The sequence below is a fragment of the Stegodyphus dumicola genome, chromosome 9 (genome assembly GCF_044657685.1).
Source record: "Stegodyphus dumicola isolate Sdum_Otavi_A_Nest chromosome 9, ASM4465768v1".
In the NCBI taxonomy this organism is placed as follows: Eukaryota; Metazoa; Arthropoda; class Arachnida; order Araneae; family Eresidae; genus Stegodyphus; species Stegodyphus dumicola.
In genome coordinates, this window is record NC_140776.1 from 165555344 (window position 1) to 165574354 (window position 19011).

At 33.1% G+C, this 19011-nt stretch overlaps 1 protein-coding gene across 1 annotated transcript; it reads right to left on the bottom strand.

Moving 5' to 3' along the window:
* Positions 1 to 2305: 2305 nt before the first annotated feature.
* LOC118195656 (uncharacterized) lies at positions 2306 to 9252 on the bottom strand. The gene is made up of 3 exons (XM_035366983.2): positions 9096 to 9252; positions 7596 to 7718; positions 2306 to 3703 (listed from the first exon to the last, which is right to left on the bottom strand). The coding sequence occupies exons 1-3, from the start codon at positions 9105 to 9107 to the stop codon at positions 2801 to 2803; spliced, it is 1038 nt and encodes a 345-aa protein (XP_035222874.1). The 5' UTR covers positions 9108 to 9252; the 3' UTR covers positions 2306 to 2800.
* Positions 9253 to 19011: the final 9759 nt, after the last annotated feature.

Here is a 19011-nt window from a genome sequence, read left to right on the forward strand (position 1 = left end):
ATTAATATTTGTATTAAGGGATATAGCTTATTTCATTGTAATTTTTATCTCTTGAAAATATAAGATAAAATATCATTAATTATACTTTGGTTTTCAGGATATTTTGTTTTTTTGTACTCTTTTATTTTATTTATTCCTTATTTCACTGTTTTTAAGATATTGAAAAGTTTTGAGTGATTTTTTTAGGAAACAAAGTTCTTAACCTCCTTTATACCATTTGAGTTCTTAAGATTTTGGAAAGGGAAGTTGGTTAATTTATTTATTAGGATAGTAAATATTTGTATTAAGGAATATTGCTTATTTCATTGTAATTTTGTTATACATAATAACTTTTCTATGAAGTTGTTCTGCAGAGTAAAATTCTACGCAGTTTTTAAATTTAACGTTTGGTGTTTCCTTCAGCCATTTTTCCGGTACATTTAAAAGCCAGACGAAGGCTGGCAACGAAGCTGCTAGTTTGTTATAAATGAAACATCATATTTGAGAAATGATGTCTCAGAGACCCACATTCCTACCTGGAAAGAAAAGAATCATACTTGTCTCAACATTTCTCAAGTATGGTGTTCCAAATGAACTCGACATAAATAGAGTAAAACATCGATTATTCATGTGATTGGTTACCTGAATTCATTAAGACGTGTTTGGAAAGAGACCGATGAAGATTCCGAAAAACGTCTGTATGTGAGACAGAGATATAGTAAGTGATATTCTTTACAATCTACCAATCACTTTCTCTAGCAGTAAATAGTTTTATCAAGTTTAGTAAATAGTTTATACATTACTAATCAAGCAGTTAAAAAATTCTCATCTCAACACACTAAAAGGCACACTCTTATTTTAGGAGATAATAAAAATTCTGTTGTCATTCCCTTCTTTCCATCAATTAGCTATAAAGTTGCACATATTTTGCAGAAATTTAACTTTCGGGTTGTTTATTCTCCCATCAATAAAATTCCGAGTTCCATACTCAAGGACCCCATTCTGGATATGAATTCTTGGGGTATTTATAGGATTCCTTGCCAGTGTGGTTTAATTTACATTGGCCAAACTAAGAGAGCCTTAAAATTTCGCGTCAAGGAACATGAGGCATATGTTAGAAAAAAGGAAACACAGAAGTCTTTTGTTGCCCAACATTGTTGGTCCGAAAATGACACTTTCAATTTTTCTGCTGCCAAAATTATTCAAAAAATATCTTCCATTGAAGAATTGGATTTTCTAGAGGCATTTAACATTCAAAAAAATCTTTCTGTTCTAGTTAACAATCCTAATTCCAATCCATCTTGCCTTCGGCCTTTAAAGAAATTATGTATTAGTTCTGATTTCATCAACAGATGGCGCCATTTGCTTACTCTTGTCCAGGCTTTCTTATCTTATCTAATCATTATTTCCTATCTTGTTCATTTGCGGTTTTGCAGCTGAGGATGGTGGTTCGGTAAAACCATCGAAACTAGTTCTGTGAAAATTTTGAAAATTAACGCTGATTTTTGTTGTTTGACTTCTGTATTAGTATTTATTCGGCATGCTATTGTGTCTTAATTAGTTTTATCAACATTAAATATAAATGTAAGCAATTTTATAAGGGTCCAGCTACTATTTGTCGGAGTGAAAGTAATCGGATCATATGATATTTATATTTTCTTAAGTGCGAAGAGCATGATTTTTAATAAATAACGATAACACACAAAACGTTAAGATAACGTCCTTTTAAATGTAATATAAAATCTTAAAAGCTTTCAGATTTTCATTTTTTTATACTTTATATTTTCTATTCTACTTACACGCAATGAATTATTATAAATAAAACATCATATTGGGGAAATGATGTCTCAGAGAGAGACAATCGTATTTGAGAGAAAAGAATCATACTTGACAGTGAGAGACATTTCGCAAGTATAGTGTTCCAAATGAACTCGAAATAAATGCAGTAAAGTATTGGTTATTCCCATGATTGGTTATCTGAATCTATTAAGACGTGTTTGGAAAGGGGTTGATGAAGATTCCCCAAAACGTCTGTGTGTAACACAGAGATGTAATAAATCATATTCTTTGCAATATACCAATCTTTTTCCCTAACAGTAAATGGTTTGATCAAGATTAAATGCAAATGTAAACAATTTTATGAGGGTGGAGTTGCAGATTTTTGGAGTGAAACTAATAAGATCATATGACATTTAAGAATGGTTTCTGAGGATTTTCATAAGAATCGTTGTTGCTTTTAAACTAAAATTAATTTCATTTAACAATTTTGGATGAAAACAGTTCTCCTGTTAATAAATGAAAATAAATAAGATCAGTCTCACAGACATTGCATTGAATAAATATTTTATTTCATTTGAATAAAAAAAGCTGCCTCTGAAAAAGCAAAACAGGATGCACATATCTTTCATAGCTTGTAAAGGTATAATATTATACGTATAACTTTCAGAGTATAAATAAGTTACATTTACTGCACAGAAGCAGAAAAATAAGAAGAAAGATACAAATAATTAACAGAAATATTGCTGAAAATAAAAAATGAAAAATTCGGCTTTCATCATTACTGAGAGTATATCATGTACAAATAAATAGAATAAATACAAAAGTTAAAAATATTAAATACCCACAAGAATAAATAGCAGCTGCTGCATCTTACAAAGCTAAGATCTTGAAGTGCAAAATGAAAGGTAAACCTTTTCCAACTGGCTCCGAGTGAAAATAGCTACTTCAGGCTGTGTTACTACTAACCATTACTGGTAAATAACGACAGTAATTACAGCCTTTGCTAGAAACAAGTCATAGTCCTTCTTTCATCTAAATCAATTTACTTTGTTACTGGGGCGGCAGGATAGGCATGGATATGCTTGACCAGAGTTGTTGGTGCATTTCCGGTTGTGACAACGGTTGGTAGGAGAATGGATCCACTTTCTTCTCTTTCGGCCCTCACGAGGTCTGTTACATGGGGGTTTCCAACTTTGTAAGTGGGCCCATCATAAGGTCTGGCCACAATTGGTGTCTGGGCAGAAGATGAAGAAGCAGATGCACTTGCACTTCTGACCTGGCTGCTGGCCTGGGAAGCATAACTCTGGGTGCCCAAATACGGATTTCGGCTCTGATAAGAACTGGAAGAGGCTTGGTATCCTGTAGCTGATGGATACTGGCTAGCGCTGGTTGCTGAGGCAGCATTGTTGGCGGCGTACTGGTTGCTGACTGTAGACGGATATTGGTTACTATTTACGGCGTTGGTAGAGAATGCATTTGGCTGAGGTGGAACATAGGGATAAACTGATGTTCTAGTGCCGGTAGCTACTGGAACAACACGAACTGGCCTTGTCTGACGGTTAGCGGTATTAGTAGCTGCACCTGCTGGGTTTCTCCTTGAAGGCTGCTGTCCTGAAGCTTGTCCAGCTTGGGCACCTTGAAGATGCTGCTGAGGATGGTAATAGGGTCGTTCAACAATCACACCAGCTGGTGGGGGCTCGGCATATATCTGTACGTTGGCAGGGCTTTGTGTTCCCATTCCAGGCTCATTTGATTTCACTTCAGCCCTAAATCCATACTCATCGGCAACGTAATCCACATGACGGAAGACACCATAGGGATCAGTGTAACCGTAGCTACCACGAACAGCACCGTTGTTGTCAGAGGACTCTTGACGGTTCATAATGGTCCCATATTCATCTGTGCTCTGGAAGCCAAAGTCATAGGGCTCAGCTCTAGCAGTGTCCTGAAATAAAAGAAACTATGCATGGAAATCCTTCTGAAAATTCTTATTTTAAGAAAAAATAGATTTGCTCTACTCTTTGTTGAACGTAGGAAGTGCATATATGTATATCCATGTATGAACGTAGGAAGTGCATATTTGTATATCCATGAACGTAGGAAGTGCATATATGTATATCCATGAACGTAGGAAGTGCATATATGTATATCTATCTATCTATGTATATATAGATATACTTAATACATAAATCTCCAAATCTGTTCCAAATACTATTTTAATAAAACTGGTTTTTATAAGCATATAAAAAAATCACAACTTGAATAAAAATGGGTTTTATAAAACTTGCAGTGAAGCATAAATTTAAGAGTGCCAACTTTCGCCTAAAACTAATGAGATCCCTTAATGTTAACTCCAAATTCCGAAAAATTATTTTATATTTTAATGGGTGATTAATGCATTTCAGTATACTGTTCATTAATATTAAGAGTACAGATTTCTAGGCAGTTTAATGGGTGGTTAATGCATTTCAGTATACTGTTCATTAATGTTAAGAGTACAGATTTCTAGGCAGTTTAATGGGTGGTTAATGCATTTCAGTATACTGTTCATTAATATTAAGAGTACAGATTTCTAGGCAGTTTGGATTTCCATTGCTCCCATTTTAACAGAAAGTTTTCAAAAATACCATGCAATTTTGAGAACCAATTAATAATTTATTACTGAATATGTCTGGAAGTTTTTCTTGTAATTATCTGTATATAATGGTTGCTCTTAGAATTTTTGCATTTTGATTTTAATTAAACTGTTGTATTACTTAATGCAAGTGCTTTCTCGAAACATTGATTCTGAAGGTAAAAAGGTTCCCACCCAATTTTTGTTCTCAAGAGAAATCAAACTCTGATCGATATTTTAGAGTTTATTAAATTATTAGATAACATAGTATAAAGTACTTATTTATTTTAATCAACCAGTTATTTTATGTTAAGCGTCTTTAACGTCACTTCTTCTTTTTTGTTTTCCTGCCAAAATGCAAATTTTAGTTTGCACGTATTTATATGACGGAGAAAGAGATACTATTAAAGGGAAGTTTTAGATTGCTTAAACAGAGCGTGTTCTTCCTGTTGAAGACGACATTACTAGTTGATAGTCTACGTTAATAGTCTGTCTTATGCGTTGCTTTATTGTTTGTTTCCAATAGTACTTGTCACACCAGTGTAGGTCTGAGCCAACTAATTATTTCTCTGGAGCTTTTGGCTAATTTACGACTTAGATTTAGTTTGGACTCCTTACTTTTGGAGTTACGCTATCAGTGCTGGCTTGTTTTGTAAGCAAAAGAAGCGCCTTCTGCTCATTTATTTTGTTCTTAAGAAAAGGGTCTTTTACATATTCTTATGTCTCTGTGTGACTGATTAGGCTTAGCGATAACACGCTCACGTCTATTGAAGAGTCTTGATTTAGTGATGCTACTTAAAAGAGTCAGACCCTACAACATTGTCAGACATTTTATAGTTTTCTGATCTAGGATATTTAAAAACACTAGATTTAATTCCTTTTAATTTAATGAATATAAACGTTAAAGAAATTTTAAATTTATATAAACTGATTTTACTTTTTAATTGGCGACAATTTACATACGTATCATGATGGTTTGAAACAATGGTTCTGAGAGTAAAATGGTTACTAGATTTTGTTTCAAGAAAAATCTATCTGTGATTGATATTTGAAAGTTTATTAATTTGTTTGATAACATTACTGAACATTTTCCAGTTTTCTGGCTTAGGCTATTTTGAAACACCAATTTTTAACTGTTTTTAGTTTAGTAAAAAAGATAAAGCCAAAAGTTTAAGAAATTTGAAACTTAAATAAACCAATTTTACTTTTTAATAGAAGACAATTACATGAAACAAATATCTTGATTACATAGGGATGGATCATTTTAAAAATATTTCTTTACGATGCCATTGTGTAAGTCTTTATTTACAAATGCTATTAAATGAGCAACCCTAAAAATCTGGAAATGTTATCCAAGACCATTAAAATAATATTTTAATTTCCCATAGTTATCGTAATTAAACATAATCTCCTTATCAGCAAGTGTTTAAAAGGTATTTATTAATTTGAACTTAAGTTTTAAGCTTTTATTTAAATAACAGAATTTTTAAGAAAATTAAATCTTTATTCAAAATATTATTGCCACAAAATCACATACAAGTATTTTGAAATACTATTTTAGTTTTATTAGCTGCCTCCAATGTAAAATTTGAATTAACTGTAATAGAAGAAAGAAGAAGAGAAGAAAAGCGATAGAATAAAATAAGTAAATTTATCGAAGGTTTAGCATTAATTCTGGTATCTTATTACTTGATATTTTCACAATACCAAGAAATGGATTACGAAATTCATGTTTCCTTTGCAACCATATGGCATTACCTTAGTATTTTAAATATTTTATTTTAGACTTTCAGTTGTATTGCTAAATTGGTTTGAAATAGCAGCTAACTCGACAGATCCGAAAAGAATGGTATTAGTCAAAATTAGATGTTAAATTAATTGTTGATAGTAAAAAAAAAAAAAAAAAAAAAAAAAAAAAAAAAAAATACAAACATAAAAGTTTTATCTCAAAATATGAAATTTTCTGAAAATACCTGGCTTGCTTTGAATTTCGTTTTATTTCCGATAACCATGAAAAACACCATGAAAATTTTAAATTGATGAAGCTGAATTAACAAACGGCTTATATTTCTCTAGTCTTAGTACTGTTTATTAATCCTTTACATTATTTATATTAAAGTAAACAGCTGTCGCAGTTGAATTTGCTTTTTGTAAACGATACACAATCATTTTTAGGTGTAAAACTAGTGTTTTGATTCAAGTCACTAAATTCTTTTCGATAAATATTTTCACTGCTCTTCATTTGTGTTACGCACTCAATTCATAACCAGCCTATTAATTATCACACCAAGTGTATATATTGAGTTCTATATTATATATATTGATGGAAAATTAATTCAATATATTAGGACTATAACATATGTATTAAGAATAATATAATAAATTAGGAATTTTCTATAATACTATGATGATTTCCGGAAATATTGCAACCTGAGCGCATTTTTCAAAGATTTAATTTCTTTTTTCTGTTTAACATTTTATATTGCTTTGTTAAGCTTGTATATATATTGAAAACAGGAATTTATATATTTTCATGCTTTTTATGTATACGTTTATTATTACATATTTTTGTTCCGAGAATCAGTTATTTGAAGACTCTTGGAAAAACTTTTGTAAAAATTGGGAAGGCATGAAACAGCGCTGCGCTGCTAAACATTATAATTTTTTGGTGCTTATCTGTTGTTATTTTCAACAGATGCTTTCTCATTCTTACATATTTCTAAATAAAACTGAGTCCTGTATATATTTAAATTAAAATTTAACGTTCCAGATTAGGAGAAGTTCCCTGTTATACGAAATTAAATTTTTAATTTTCATTCTTTTCTTTAAAATGCGCTTTCCACTATCAGCATTCAAAATCAAATTTTTATTCAAATATTGTAAACTCTTATTTAAAAACCTACTAATACACTAATTCAAAAATCAGAGCTCCTCCTATATGCTGCCAAGCATTAACTTCCGTTTATTAAATAGAAAGATTAAAAGCTATTATTTATATTTTTCTATTTTTGGACAAAGTCATGAAAATTTTTGAGGTTTGGCACTCAGACTGAAACTCGGAGACGCTTGGAGGGCAATTGCTCAGTGTGAATAAGTTATTCATCATTATATGAAGACGTAATATTATATAAATAAAATTCTTTATCATTGCTCTCTGTTAAAATACTCTTTAGCGATCATGCATAACTAGAAACAATAATACACGACAAGATAAATAACTTACGTATTCATTAGGATTGTAATATTGGCGAGAATAGCTTGGAGAATATTGCTGCTCTCTTGCCGTTTGATCATCAGAATATTCTTGGGCAATGGCAGACCCCAAAGCCAGGAAGCACAGAAAGATCTGGAAAAAGTTTAATTTAAATAGTAACTTATTTAAGAAGAAAGAACTTATTCTTAATGTTTAATTTATTCCGTAACTTTAAAAGAGATTGCTTCATTAAATTTTTATTGAATTTATTATTTATTGAATCTGTTCAGTTTCGTACAACTATGGCTGTTACACAGAAATATTCATTTGACTTACGTAAAATATAGAGTTGTTATATAGTCTTAACAAATTGAAAAAAAAAGTGCCGACTGAATTCGACTATTTTTGAATTAGAATGTTTTAAAACTGTTTTATAATTCGTGGAGCTTAAAATTAGGCAACGGAATTAGACCGACTAGTTGATTTTATTAACTTTCGAATTATCCTCAAATTAAAATTTCTTTTAGACTGAAAATTCGTAGTGCTGCCATCTAGTGACCTTAAATAAACATATAATCTCACCCTAAAGAACAGTAATTTTGAAGTAAATAATTTTGGGTATTTGAAGATGAAACAAAATTTGAAAAGTTATTTTATATGCTGGTGATAAAATTTTAATATTTTATTTAAATAAGAGTATTATTAAAATAATTAAATCATTGCTCAAGTTAAATCATTATTCAAGCTTTAAAACCTACGATTTTTACTGTAAAGTAACTGTAATAAGAGTATTTACAAGTAAAATATATTATAGAGTCATCCAATATAAAATAATATGCCGTCTGAATGGAAGAAAATTCAAAATACTTCTCGTTTGATCATTGCAAACAGCATCATTCAGATATAAATAAATTTAAGTAACTATGTAACATTTAGTATATTTTAGTAACTTTGCGCATAGAAAGTTTTAAAATGAAAATTAGAATTTATTTGTAACAGAAAGAAAAGAATAACATTTAAAATGTTTTTTAAATTATGAAAACTGCAGAACTGTTACTATGAAATTAAATCTAAGCAATATGACGAAAGGAATATTTACATGCAGTTATACTTTTGCATGCGGTACGAGCAACAAACATGAGAATTCTAAACTTCTTTAGACGAAAAATTTTCTCTGTAATAGATATCTTAAAATTAAGTCACAAAAATAAGTTTGAGATACTTAAATACATTTAAATTAATATTAAGTGTAATGTTAAAACTGCACAATAGGTCATATCACATGACTAGAATATATCAGTAACATAAGTTTTAAAATTTCGAGTAGCATTAAACAGAAGGAATCAGTTTGATTTAATCTGTTTTGTTAGCCTACCATTTCAGGAAGTATGGTACATATTGATTAAACGAAACTGGCTCGCTAAGGTTCATGAAGGATTTAGACTTTTAAAAAACTTAACCAAAATACTCTTTTGTTTCAAATTAATTTAAAGAACTTTAGGAGACTTTTACGTACACAAAATTACTTACCTTTGCAAACATCCTAAGATAATTCACAGAACTGAAATGTTTCTTGTATTAGAACACTTCTCAGACAAATCGCTGAATGTAATGCCAAGTGAAAGTTCTGCGTGCTTTTATAGTAAACGCCAACGCTTTTTGGGTGACACTTTTGTGACCCCTTTCTTCACTTTGTGACTCTCCCTTGTGGGTGTGCGTAGCTAAATGAAGACGACACAATTTGTTTTTCTTTGCTTAAACACCTGGCTATCATCTAGTTAGACAGTCTTCTAAGTTTTCGAAATTCGGCCATAGAGGGCGTTAGCTGCAGCATGACGCGTGCCGGGCGGAAGATTGTCAAAATCGGAGAAATGGTTGCATTTTTTGTTTTGTTTTTATTGCTTAATTTTTAATATTTTCTTGCGAAATAACCTTTTTTTTTTTTTTTTTGTTTTTCTTTACTCAAGAATAATTAGTTTTCACTTTCCGTTCATTCAAGAAATCGAGCTTTTACATTTGTTTTATTATGTTAAAAAATTAACTTGATTCTGCTCTCTCTCTCTCTTTTTTTTATTTATTTACGTGAATTGAACTTACGCAAATCTTTTACTTCCCCCGCTTTTTTTTTGTATCATTGAATATCATTTCACATTAGGTTTAATGCTAAGTTTTAATTCTAGAGAATTTCTTGCAAATTCCTTGAAATCTGTACATACATGTTATTATTTTATACAGATTATACAGACCATGATGGACGGTGTGATGGTTAAGGAGCTTCATTGTTGCTGCATGAAATAACTTCGATCCAGGACAATCCATTCATGTTTTTAATAACTGTAGTATTTTCGGTATAAGGGTACTTAGAATCCATCGACTTAAAGGTTTCTTAGAGAGACTGGTAGTAGAAGAAAGATAAATGCTTATTTTGGGATTCCATTCCCTCAGAGCTATTTGTTAAAACGGGGAAGGAGTCTGAATATGAAACCCTTATATGCTTTTCTTTTAGTAAAGTAAACCAAAGCAGGGGTAGCAGCTCCTTTATGACTCCAGAGCAAATGTTGATTTTAAGATAGCTGAATGTTCTGATATAGTTCCTTCAAGTCTTTGCATGCAGTGTAATGTATTTAGAAATGTCTTAAAAATCTATATTGAAATTCTTTGTTAAAATTTGATGTATAATTCGTCAATTTAACGAACATTTGCTTCGCGCTTTTTCGTTTTTATATACAAGTTATTTTATTCCTAAAGTTCTTTAATCCTTTTCGGATTAATGAAAAATGACAGTCAAGGATTACTTTAGCTTGTACAAAGGAAGCCAAAAAGAGAAAATATCGCTACTATGTGAAATTTCTAATAAATACCTAATCTTTGGCTTGCTGTTTTTTTTAATCTCCAAAGAATTGTAAACAATAAGCTAAATATTTATATTAAAAAACGTTTTTTTCTTTAAAAAAAGTAGCTTTTAAATAAGCAGAGTATTGTACTTTTGTTCGAAAGTATTTTTATAGAAGTTAGTGTAATCTAAGAAAATATTATCTATTAAATATTTTCGAAGAGTTTAAAGAAAGGAAAAGAGTCAACCTGGATTTCTAATCTTAACTTTTTGTTTTACCCTAACTTGTTTCTTTCTCTTTAAATTTATTTAAGTTAGCTACAAAGATATCCGAGAATGGTTGCCTTCTGGATGAAAGAGTGAGAGTTAGCAGGATATTGCATTATCACAGTTGGAATTATGGGTTATAAAACGGCGCCTATTTTTCATTTCCAGAAACAGCCGAAGCCGCTCTTTCATGCGATGTTGGTACAATATTGTTGGGAGCTAAAATAGTATTCATGGATTCAAGTGGTTAATTTTCATACGACGAAATACAACGAGTTTTTGATACACTTTCATCAAGAAGTTCTGGGTTATAACTGGAAGCTTGCTTTATACTGTTACGAATTTGGTATTTAAAAAGCTAATGTTAGTTCATTTATAAATTAAATGGTTATATGACGAATATTAATTCGTGACGAATATTAAAAGAAAGCTAAGCCGGAAAATTGAAGATACTAGAGCGCGTGCATTTAAAATTTAATAAATATCTCTTTTTGATTTCACGAAAGTTCCAGAAAGTTCTCGGGCGCGATTTAAAAATCTTATAAAAAGGAGTAAAACCTCTCAATTCAGTTACACCAATGATAAGTCAGCTTGCAGCCCACGTGACAATTGGTCACGCCCCTTCGCCATTAGCTCCTGCCGTTTCTGGACTCACACTTCGAACTTATTCTCTTTTCAGCGCCCAAAGAGATCAGCGCCCAAACATCTGATGACAGCCGGAACACATCAAGCAGAATGCTTGATAATCTCGACATAAGTGTAACTTGGAACTTGGAACAATTCAGTTACTCAGTTATTTTACTTAGCTTTTTGTTGTTTTAAGAGTTTGTTTAGAAAACTGCTCTTGTTGACAGTAGCGAATTCGCGGATTAGTTTTCTTTAGCTGTTTTGAATTAAGTTCTCTTGAACGTTTGAGTAGCTAAAAGATAACTACTGTGAGATATTGTAAAACTGCACGAATAATTTAGGAAATTTAATCATATTTGTTGTGATAATAATAAATTTTTGTTCATTTTTCATCGGACTTGTGCATTCATTTCGTAACGAACCCGTACGCACGCAACAATATATTTATGCAATACATTTTTAGCACTTTTTCGAAGAAATGTGCAGGTTGAAAACTTCTCACGCTTGTATTTGTAGCATTTTGAAAGCATCGACAGGCATAGAAAGTTAGCTAAGCGAAGAAAGTTATTTTTAAAAATTACATTTAAACCGAACACAGTTTTTTGAGTTGAGAAAGAGAAGCTTCATGAATTATGTATGAGATAATTACCTTATACTCCGGCGTATAAAGCGCACCGGTATATAATGCGCACTTATAATTTCAGACTACATTTTTTAGTTTTTATTCGATATATAACGATTTTTACAAAAAAAACCTGAGATATACATGTGCGATGCTCTTATCTTTTGAAGTCATCCATTTGAAGGTTTTTCACAGTCTTTCAAACAATGCTATAATAAACTGACAAGCGACAAGAAGAAAAATATGTGTGTGGAGGAAATGCTTAAGGTAGTTATTCATTAAGCAAAGAGGGTGCGTTGTATTCAGTGCAGATGTGCAAAAGAATGCTATTCTAAAGCTTCGAGAAGACGGGGACGTTATTTGAGGTAAGATTACACTTTCGACCCAAAAGAATCCGCGGAATTAGTAGTTAGACGTTTCCCCTTTTTGTAGTCATTTGATAGGATGGGATTTTAGAACGGAAGATGATTATTTATTTACGGATTAGATAACAATGATGGAACAAAGATTCGATGATGAAACAAAATTAGATGATGTGCCTATAACCCAAGGCGAATCTGACGCTTCATGTTATTAGATTAGAGAATTTTTTTAGTTCATAAAGATTGTCATTTCTTTTAAGCAAACAACATTTACGTACAAGTATAATTTTTGTATGCTAGTATTTTACTTATTTTTAAATATATCATTTTTATATCTAGTGTATAACAAGCGCACGTAAATTTCGATTTTATATTTTTCATTCAGCGTGCGCTTTATACACCAGAATATACGATAATTATTGGCATTCAGATTGATTCCTTTTAGAAATAAAACGAACATTTATTAAATTCGTAAGGTTATAATAATCAAGCACTTCCAAAATAGAAAGAGTCGCCTAAAATTTTACGAACGCTTTCATGCTCTCACATTCAAACAAGTCTCTAAAAGAAGATCAGAATATGTACCTTTTTCAGGTTTGAGCCACTGAGCTGGCTTCCGTCCCGGGTATAACGGGTATACCCATACGGAATTGGATGCCAACACCGAGGATATTTATTGTACTATATAAAAGATGTACATGGGCACGGTTACAGCACCTTTCTCAGGTATTGATAGTATACTACATACCGTTTATTTTAAAATTAAAAAAAAATCATGGGTTTTTTTTAAATTTTAAAATAAACGGTATGTAGTATACTTTCTCAGGTTTGAGCCACCGAGCTGGCTTCCGTCCCGGGTATAACGGGTATACCCATACGGAATTGGATGCCAACACCGAGGATATTTATTGTACTATATAAAAGATGTACATGGGCACGGTTACAGCACCTTTCTCAGGTATTGATAGTATACTACATACCGTTTATTTTAAAATTAAAAAAAAATCATGGGTTTTTTTTAAATTTTAAAATAAACGGTATGTAGTATACTTTCTCAGGTTTGAGCCACCGAGCTGGCTTCCGTCCCGGGTATAACGGGTATACCCATACGGAATTGGATGCCAACACCGAGGATATTTATTGTACTATATAAAAGATGTACATGGGCACGGTTACAGCACCTTTCTCAGGTATTGATAGTATACTACATACCGTTTATTTTAAAATAATAAAAAAAAATATGTTTTTTTTTAAATTTTAAAATAAACGGTATGTAGTATACTTTTCTCAGGTTGGAGCCACCGAGCTGGCTTCCGTCCTGGGTATAACGAGTATACCCATACGGAATTGGATGCCAACACCGAGGATATTTATTGTACTATATAAAAGATGTACATGGGCACCTTTACAGCACCTTTCTCAGGTATTGATAGTATACTGCATACCGTTTATTTTAAAATTAAAAAAAAAACTCATGGTTTTTTTTTAAATTTTAAAATAAGCGGTATGTAATATACCTTTCTCAGGTTTGAGCGACTGAGCTGGCTTCCGTCCCGGGTATAACGAGTATACCCATACGGAATTTGATGCCAACACCGATATTTATTGGATTATCCGATATCGAGGATATTTATTGTACTATATAAAAGATGTACATGGGCACGGTTACAGCACCTTTCTCAGGTATTGATAGTATACTACATACCGTTTATTTTAAAACTTTTTAAAAAATCATGTTTTTGTGGTATGTTGTGCCGTTTTTCCTATTAAACGTGTTTTTCGTTTTTCTGTCCAGGACCGTACATTGTTTATTTAAGACAATTGGAAAGTCTATAAAAGACTTTCCATTTGTCTTAACTAATCAGGACTAGTTTGAGTAAAGACTTGTTAGATTTTCCCAGGATTTCTTTGTCGGCGATATGAATTTTATTAAAATATCAGCAGTTCGAACTAAGATCTCCATGCAGCACTTTCACTGTTTGTTTAATTGATTATTGCAAAGAATGTAAGAGCTGTCTGGACTTTTAAGGAATTTGAAAGATTTCTAAGATAAACCAGCTCTTATGTGTATTATAAATACATATACAGGGTGTTTCCGAATTTGACTGGAATATTCATCGGGACGATAGTAGCCTCAAGAGGATGAAAATTTACCCTAGAACGAAACGTCGCAAACTACGTTTAGTGGATGAAAACCTCAAAAATAGACTTCGAGAGGACAACGAACCTGACGAATAGAGCGGCCAAACAAATGTGAAGATTAAGAGCCCCGCGGATGAGAAGAGGAAACCTTCTCGTATCAAAATTTCCTATGCGTATGGGGAAATAAAAGCAAACTTCATTGGGAAGTAACATGTTAGATTACAGGAAGAAGGAGTATGCGGATATGCGTCTGACTTACGGCCGAGCAGGTGGCAATAGACGCTTAGTATAGAGGATGTACGAAGAGCAAGATGAGGGAAAGCATTGTCCATACCATACCATACCACCTTCACGAACATCTGGCTGAGATCCTTCCAAATAACAAGGTGTAATGCAGAGCAAGAACGTAGTATACACACAACAGAAACAGAAAACCGAGTATTGCATTAATTTGCTGTTTCCTCGTCGACCAGTACACGATTGCTTGCAGCTGAATTGCGTATTCGTCATAAAATGATGTAGATAGTTTTGCGTGCAGAAAACATGCACCCCTTTCACGTGCAAAACCTTCAACTCCTTCCTAAGCGATGTCACTACTCCCTTGCGTAGAGTTCATAAGGTGGATGCTCGGTGCAACGCAGACTGATTCACAGTTCCTACCACTGTTTTATTCTCAGATGAAGTCTGCTTTACGACAGAAGGCGTGGTCAACACGCGGCAATGTGCTATGTGGTCGTCCGAAAATCTCCAGGGCATTACCTCACCGAAAGTATTACATAAGTTCGGTATTGAAATTCGAGCAGGGAATCTTGGAGATCATCTGCTGGGACCGTGCCTTCTGCCCAAGTGCCTCAATGGCGCAAATTACCTTGCTTTTCTACAGCACGTCCTCCCGGGTTTGATGTAGGGATTTCCAGCCACTATGCGCCAAAATATGTGATGTGATGTGAGGAGCACAGCCCGACCCTCCTGGCAGACATTACGTCGCTTGTGGTCTTTTTAAAGGCTGCGCTAGAGCAAGCCAGGAACAGCAACAGTTCCAACAAAAGAATTAGACAAAAAAAAAAAAAAACCGTAACGAACGATAAATCATAAAATACAACCAGAAGGTACTAGTATATAGGTTTTTTTATATTTCATTCACTGACAAGGGAAGCAGAAGGGAAAAAACAAAGCAAAACGTTAGGAACTAAACTAAAATATTTGGAAAAACACTCAAAACACTAGCACCAACATGCAAACTAACATATCAACATAACCACCTTGATGCTACCTATCCCGAGAGGGGGATTGGACGCGGCGAGCCTCTTGTTTGGCTTTCAAACTCCCCGGATCTCAGTCCGTTGGATTTTTTTGTTTGCGGCTACCTGAAATCAGTTGTAGGAGGATCAGGCAGCACGGATCGTCGTCTCTTCAACTAACATCGCCAATTTACCGGGTATGTTTGAACGTGTCCGGCAATCGTTCGTCCGTTGGTGTTGGGTGTGTTTATGACATTGTAGAGATATTAGGTATATTTTTGGAAGCAAGTAAGATGAAAAATAGCAACCGCCTTCGCCGGGAATCGAACCAAGGACCTCTGGAGTACCGGCCCAGCGTGCAGAACCACTACACCACGAAGGCACGCTAGGAAAGCAGAGGATATACCTTATATACTCTCCTTTTTAAAGAGCGACTGGGGTGTTTAGGGAACCCGATCGCCAAATCCTGGGCGTGGAAAGTCATCATCCAACACCCTTTTAGTTCAGGCTCCACTGTAGAGACATTAGGTATTTTTTGGAAGTAAACAAGATAAAAAATGAGCAATCGCTTTCGCCGGAAACCGAACCACGGACCTCTGGAATACTGGCCCAGCTTGCAGAACCACTACACCACGAAGGCACGCTAGGAAAGTGTGAGAAATATCTTATAACCTTCACGGTCGCAACTTTGAACAGTTCCTATAAAACTGTATGGTATTTCTTTTCTGTCGCTGAACAGTGATGTATTATAATCCTGCTTCAAGTCAAATAAATGTTTTTCTGTTTATTATTGGCCTCTGTTTTTCATTCGATGTCACACACTTCATAACGATTTTTACCCACTAAATGTAGTTTGCAACCCCACGTTCTATGACAATTTTTCATTCTCTTGATGCGTACTATCACCCCCTGAATTTGTCATTCGAACTTGCGAATACCCTGCATATAGAAGACACGAAAAGACCAATGCGGCAGGCCAGTGTATAGAAATTTGGCTTCGCACTGAAATATCAGTTACTGGGTCTTTGCCACTGCTGAATAGTAACTTCATAGCTATTCATAAATATCAATATTGTAATTATCTATCTTCTTTAAATACTTATAAGGTATTTTTCCCACCTTTTTGGCAAGCCTTCGGGGTGTAGTAGTTCTGCACGCTGGGCCGGTATTCCAGAGATCCGTGGTTCGATTCCCGGTGAAGGCTTTGCTAATATTTTTATCTTGCCTGCTTCCAAAAATATCTAATGCCTCTACATACTTGTACAAAAGTAAAAAACGAAGTCATAGCTTAGATGCTGTCAAAAACGTTTTAAGTATCCTGATTGGTACGCCCCCCGTAGGAATATTTTACCTCAAACAACATTATATTTTTCATAAAAACTGCATTTTAAATTGTATTACTACATTATATGCAATATTTAAGTGGCAGATAATAGCTTCTCTTTAACCTAAATGTGAACGTAAATATTCAATACATTAATTACCTTTAAAGCGAGGAAGAAAGAGATTTATACAAACATTTTTTTTTTTTTTTTCAGATTTGTGTTTCAGGTCAACGAAACCGCCAAAGTTAATAGTTGTTCATCATCCATTAGCACGTATCGTAGGTGGAAAAGGAAATAAATAAATAAAAAAAAAAAAAGAGAGTTTTTAAGAGAATTAATGTGAAAGATTACAACTAAAAAGTAATTGGGAATGATGACTTTTTTAAATTGCACATTTAAAGAGCAAAATTTCTTGCAAAAAATTTGTGGATATTTTTAGGATGACAAGACATCTGTGTCCAGTATCTATACTATTAAAATCTATTTGTTTGTGGCATTATCTCTTTCGGAATGGCGGGGAGATGAGTTATGAGAGAGGTACCCCGGATTTTAAAACTTCATGGAAAGCCATTTCGATAATTTTCATCTTCGTACGATTTTAATTAGCGGAGATATTAATTAAAAACTCTGAAAATTTTAATTTACGCACTCATTTTTACAAGTGGCAACAGTCTCGCATACTGAAGATAAAAATCTGATTTCGAGAAATGTTGTCACTGGTCGCTTTCAAATCGTAGAGATTGTTAATAAAAAATTTCTTCTAAATTTTACAAAATATGAAATTAAAATAGCATTGCAAATCATTAAATATATTATTCCTGATTCCAAAAATTCGTAGGAAGCCATTTCGACTGTCACCATCTTCGTATAACTTAAATTAGCCGATATATTAATTAAAAACTCTGAAAACATTAATTTTCGCTCTCGTTTTTCCGAGTGGCAACAGTCTTTTGCGTTGGAGATAAAAATGCTTTATTTCGGAAAGCGTTGCTACTACTCGCTTTCAAATCGTAGCATTAGCTTTAAGTTCTATCAACTAACCAAAAATTTGTAAGTTTTACAAAATATGAAATAAAAAAATATCTGAAAGGTTTCAGATTATAAATTACGTCCAAAGGGGCCTTTTTTTTTAACGTCTTGTCTGTTACCTTTATTTATTAAATATCATGTTCTTCGCATTTAAACCATAAAATTAAGTTTAACAGCAATATCGCAAAATAATTTTACAATGAGCCTATCTCTAGAATTTCCGATGCACAGTCTCGCGCGCTAAAGATAAAATTTTTTTTTCTGTACAACATTGCCATGGCTCGCTTTGAAATCCTTGAGTTTGTTAATCAAAAATTCATTAAAGTTTTACAAAATATGAAATCGATAATAAAACAAATTCCAAATTAGGGCTACCAGATGTCCATATTCGGTGAAAGATTACGTTATTCAAAATTGGATGGCTCTAGGTACCGTAGTTTTATCACAATACGAGAAACATACAGATTCTCCATTATTTAATTTCTTTAAATTTAATACAGGGCGATAATATTTGGTGGCAACAATTTGAAAAGTGAATGAACGCAAAATGCCAAAACGAAATTAATCCTCCTACTGGGCAAATTGCACCTTTGGAGTAATAACGTAAGCTTTAAACATATTATTATTACTAATTCAGAAGTCAAGCAACAAAAATCTGCGTTATATTTTCACAGAACTAGTTTCGATGGTTTTACCGAACCACCATCGTCAGCTGCATATGCTCAAATGAACGACATAGGATCTTGTTTTAGGAGATTATAGAAATTCTGTTGTCATTCCCTTCTTTCTCTCAATTAGCTATAAAGTTGCACATATTTTTCAGAAATTTAACTTTCGGGTCGTTTATTCTCTCATCAATGAAATTCCGAATTCCTTACTAAAGGACCCCATTCCGGATATGAATTCGTGGGGCATTTGTAGGATTCCTTGCCAGTGTGGTTTAATTTACATTGGCCAAACTAAGAGAGTCTTAAAATTTTGCGTCAAGGAACATGAGG